Genomic DNA, 4,996 nt, shown 5'->3' with positions numbered 1-4,996 from the left:
CTCCCTCCCTCCCTCTTCTTTCTTTTTACTTTCTTTTGCTTTGTTATGTTATATTTTCCTATACGTGTGATTTCCCTATGTAACATAGCTCTATTTTAGCGTGAGCAATAAAAGGGGTTTTGGTAGGATCCCATACCAGTGCAAGTGCTCCTTTAAGTACGGGTCACTGGGGTTGGGCACGTCCGGATCTATCATAACCTGTACTTAAAACAGAAGCAAACCGAAGTTATCTCACAAGCCTGTACTACTAGTACTACTAAACATTCCATCAGAGGAAATTAAAAAAAAGGAAAACACGTCCTAACTCGAGGGAATATATCGGGGTGTGTTTCTTCACGGGTTCGGCTAATTTTTTCACTGATATATATAACACACATGTGAAATATTAGCAAAATGAAAAACAGAGAGTAAATAGAAAATACAATTATTATTTGTTTTGCAGTTATTATAGTCTAAATGATAGGAAGTGAAAAATGGAAAAATGCACCGACATCGGATGAGACCCCCATCCTCTTTCATGCTTAATCGTCATTAATTACAAATAAAACCTTTTAAGTCTTATCCCTTTAGGATTCACTTTTCATATGCCCTCTCAAAAATTTTGGAGAAGAAAAATGCCTTAAGGATCCAAAATATGAGACCAATCAATAGGGAGGGGACACCTCACATGTCCCCTCCAATGGTCTTATATTTTGGATCCCTGTAGCAGCGCTCTTTTGGAGAAAGTTACGAAGGACCGAAAGTCTTAGGCAGCGCCTTTAAGTTCACTTACTTTCCGAGTTATGTCAAATTAAAAAATTTTCCACTTTTTACTCATTTTTTATTGTCAAAGATGTCATTCTACTCAAAATCATCAGCATACTCAAAACCAGAATTAATACCTCATAGTGATCATGCCAGCAACACCTCAGGAAAACAAACAATAAATAACGTGTAGGAAACTAGCTAGACCAATAGCTAGCAGACTTACCAGTGTGAAGAAAGTTCGCATATCACCTCCATGGATCTCAACCCTCGGTTTGTGGGTCAACGACGAGGGCAGGAACTCCCGGCCGTTGAGCACAGTAATGTTGGGAGTGTAGGCAACTATAATTCTCACCGTGGGAATAAAGTCGTCGATGACTTCCCATATCACTCTCCCAACAACTAGAGGATCGAATGATCTTTCCATTTTTTGTGGGCAAAAGTGGGGGCCTTAATTTTGTCGGATATCCAATTGCCACTCTTAAAAGTTTGATTCCGGAACAACTATTTAGAGTGAAGATTAATGTAGTTTCTTAATAGCAAATTCATTTTAAAGGGACCTAGAAGTATCCGCAGATAGTTGTTAGGACATAATTCGGATAATAGTTCTTGTTTGAGTAATAACAAATTTTCATTTGGTACTAACAATTTTTTAAGATATAATATAATACAGACGAATACATATATATAAGATGTGTATGAGGCAAAACGACACGAAAATTAGCTTAATAGCTGATTTTAGCCATCATACCATCGATGATCATCAGTAATAAAATTCTAGAGATAGGCTTTTCATCTCATTGAAGGACTAGAGGAACCCATTGATGGTGCTCAGGAACCCATCGATTGTCATGAGCAACTATCGATAATAAAATCGACTGATTGCGTATTTGATATTTTAATCACAGCCGTTCGTCATTCCTTTTAATCTCTAAGCTCTACCATGTCTAGGATATCCCTTTCCTGGTCTATTGTAGGCTATATAACATTAAAAGAGGTAGAGAGAAGAGAGTATTCTAGCATTTTGATTTGAGAAGAGATTTCATTGAAGGCTTTGACACTTGGAGCCTCAACAAACTCTTACTCGCCTCGCACAATATCATTAGATTTATCCCAGTAAGGAGAGTTGATCTTGGTTGGATCTTCATCCTTGTTCTTCATCAAGCTTCTCTTATGTCCTTTGAATGACAGTTCATTTTATCGAAATGGTAGTAAGATCTTTTTGTATTACCTTTAATTGATATTGATTTGTTTGTTATAAACTTTTTTTGGGTGTACACGAGGAGGTGTGAATTAAGGGCTTACAATGTACTCAAGCCGGAGTGTGTGAATTGAGGGTTTATGGTGTATTAAATCCTGGGTAAATTAAGGAATTGAGACTAGTTAAGGCTAGATATTTACTCATTATGGAGAGTTATATTAGACGACTTGTTTTAGATAGATTCTAGCGTAAGTCATTATAAGCCTATTGAGTCGAGTTGTGATCCAAGAAAACTCTTGACATAATGAGGAAGTCCCTTCGTGAGAAGAAAGAGAGATCATAAGATTGTTATCTGAATTACTATAAAATCTTATGTGTCATTGCTTGGTTATTCTTCGATTTTATTTTATTTATTTTGTTGCGTATTTTGTATTTTTAGCAAAAAAAAGTAGCAACCCTACACCGCCCCTCTAGGCTTGCATTTCATATTCAATAAGTGATATCAAAGCCTCGTTACTATCTTTAGGATTCATAATCTAGAGTAAATATATCTGTTGGGTCCTTTTGTTTTGATGATGATTAACAAACAATTTACAACTAATGTTGTTTGTCTAGTGTTTGTGTTTTATATTTATTCTAGGCAAACAATATGTTGGAGGTTGGATGGGATCGAGCATTCAAGATCATATCTAATGGAGGTTGGCGGAATAGTGGAGTGAAGCAATGCAATTCAAGTTGAAGATCCAAGTTCAAGCTTCATCCACAAGTTTACCAAGAAGAGCTTATTGGGGCAACTCTGATGGCTCATTTTAGCAGGCGATCTCTCACCTGCTAACTTGCGCCACTGCCGAAGTCAAATGGGGAAGAAGAAGAAGAATAGTGGAAGACAGTTGTTCAACATTGGTCTCCGAGCATCCAATTCAAGCTTGCTCTCACCTGCGGAGCAATCTCAGCTTAGATCTGATGATGATGATGAAAGTTCTCCAGGTATAATGGGTTCAACTGGTCCAAAAGGTGAAAAGAAGAAGAAAACAATGGCGGATATTCTTGATTCTTGCAACTCTCAATCTGTAGCTCCTCTAACTGGGGTTCAGGTACATAGTCTGAGTAGATCTCTTACTTCTGGTGTGGGAACTTCATCCAGGGTATCTTGGGCTGATGATCTTGATCTAGATCTAGAAATGGATTCTCCTCTTAATCCAGTTCTTTCACCTGTTAAAATTTCCTCTGCGTCTCCTTTGAATCCTATTTTGAACTCTGGAAATAATAGTGCTCCTTTGAGAAGTTCTGGTATCGGTACTGTTCCATTGAATTTTGAAAATCAAGAAAATGCTATTAATTTGGAATCAGATAAACAGGATGAGATCATTCCACCACCAGTTCTTAATGATGCTCCAAAAGAGATTCCTAAAAGAAGTTGGGTCAGTTTTTTTTGCTGATAATAGAAAACAGGGCAGTGGTTTAGATCTGAACTATATTCCCGCTGTATCAAAGGATGTGGTTTCTTTTAATGATGAAGAATGGAATGAAGGGGTTCAAATCTGGCAGTTCTCCCTTGTTGGTCAGGTTATGGGGTTGAATGTCAAATTTAAAGCAATGGAAGGTTTCATTAAGAAAGTTTGGTCTCCTATAGCTCTGCCTGAGATTAATCTTCTCATATCTGGAGTTTTTCTCTTCAAATTCAATAATAAGGATGATATGAATAATATACTTTTATCTGGTCCCTGGTTTTTTTGGTTCTCGACCAATGTTATTGAAGCCTTGGACAGTGGGTGAGGATTTTGAAAAGATGAAGGATTGTATCTATCCATTGTGGATCCAGCTACCAGAGCTAAAATTAAACCTATGGAATGCTAAGGGAATAAGTAAAATTTCTAGCACTATAGGCCATCCCATAGCTACTGATATGCTCACTGCTAATATGAAAAGACTGGCATATGCTAGAGTGCTTGTTGAAGTTAAAATGCCTTCTCCTCTCCCTGATCAGATAGCTATCAAAGGGCCTGATGGTTCACAATATTTTCAAAAAGTTATATATGAATTAAAACCAAGATGGTGTGATCACTGTAAAAATGTTGGGCATGATACTAAATTCTGCAAAAGACATTATCATGTGCAAAGATGGGTCCCTAAGCAAAGAAATATTGCGGTTCAACCTGGTAATAAATCTAGCCTGGCTGCAGGTGAAGTCCTGGAGAAACAATTTGATGATCCTGTTGGTAATCAACATGCTGACAGTAGCCTGGCTGCAGGTGAAGTCCTGGAGAAACAATTTGATGATCCTGTTGGTAATCAACATGCTGACAGTGTTAGCTTGCATCCTCCTGTAGAGAAAATTGGAGTTGAAACTATGTCTTCAACCAAAATTTCAGAAGAAGTGACTCCAGCTAGTGAAATGAACAGTGCTGTGCACGTTGTGCATGTTCAGCCTGTTTTGGAAATAAATAAGGGAAAAGAAGCTATCCTTACTGGAAACTCCTGGACTCAAGTTCATAGAAACAAAAGTAAAGGAGTAAATCCATTCTCTCCTCTTTCCAACTTGATATCAATCCTAGACCCCTCAAATATTGATAGGGGGGGAACAAACAAATGAACCTGTTATTTTGGAATGTTAGGGGATTGAACAAATCCCCTAAACAGCATTTGGTTAAAAAACACCTTATGCAATACCATCTCTCTTTTCTAGCTCTTCTTGAAACAAAGCTGAAGCTAAGTAATGTCCAGGCTATTGCTAAGAAGATTGATATTAACTGGCAGTGGTTTTCTAATGCCAATAATTCAGACAAAGCCAGAGTTATGATCTTGTGGGATCCTAATATTTTTGATGTCCATATCATCTGTTTTTCTGCTCAACATATCTCTTGTGCTGTCAAGTCTCTGGATGGAAGACTAAATTGCATCATTTCCTCAGTTTATGGATATAATCATGCTGATGCTAGGAAGCTGATATGGAATGAACTCTCTCAAATTCAGCAAAATTTAGGTAATATGCCTTGGTTGTTGTGTGGTGACTTCAATGCTATGATCTCTGATGATGAGAAACTGGGTGGT

General features: G+C 37.6%; 1 protein-coding gene across 1 annotated transcript in view; it reads right to left on the bottom strand.

Annotated features, from left to right (window-relative positions):
• Positions 1-1,171, bottom strand: part of LOC109842973 (CEN-like protein 2) — a 19,168-nt gene extending 17,997 nt beyond the window's left edge. The window contains exons 1-2 of the mRNA XM_020411892.1: positions 971-1,171; positions 136-198 (exon numbers count right to left, since the gene is read on the bottom strand). Coding sequence (XP_020267481.1) covers positions 136-198; positions 971-1,171 — 264 coding nt within the window. The remainder of the gene's footprint in view (positions 1-135; positions 199-970) is intronic.

The sequence above is a fragment of the Asparagus officinalis genome, chromosome 5 (assembly GCF_001876935.1).
Source record: "Asparagus officinalis chromosome 5, Aspof.V1, whole genome shotgun sequence".
In the NCBI taxonomy this organism is placed as follows: domain Eukaryota; kingdom Viridiplantae; phylum Streptophyta; class Magnoliopsida; order Asparagales; family Asparagaceae; genus Asparagus; species Asparagus officinalis.
The sequence above is the reverse complement of the archived record's forward strand: the minus strand, read 5'-3'. Positions and strand labels throughout refer to the sequence as shown.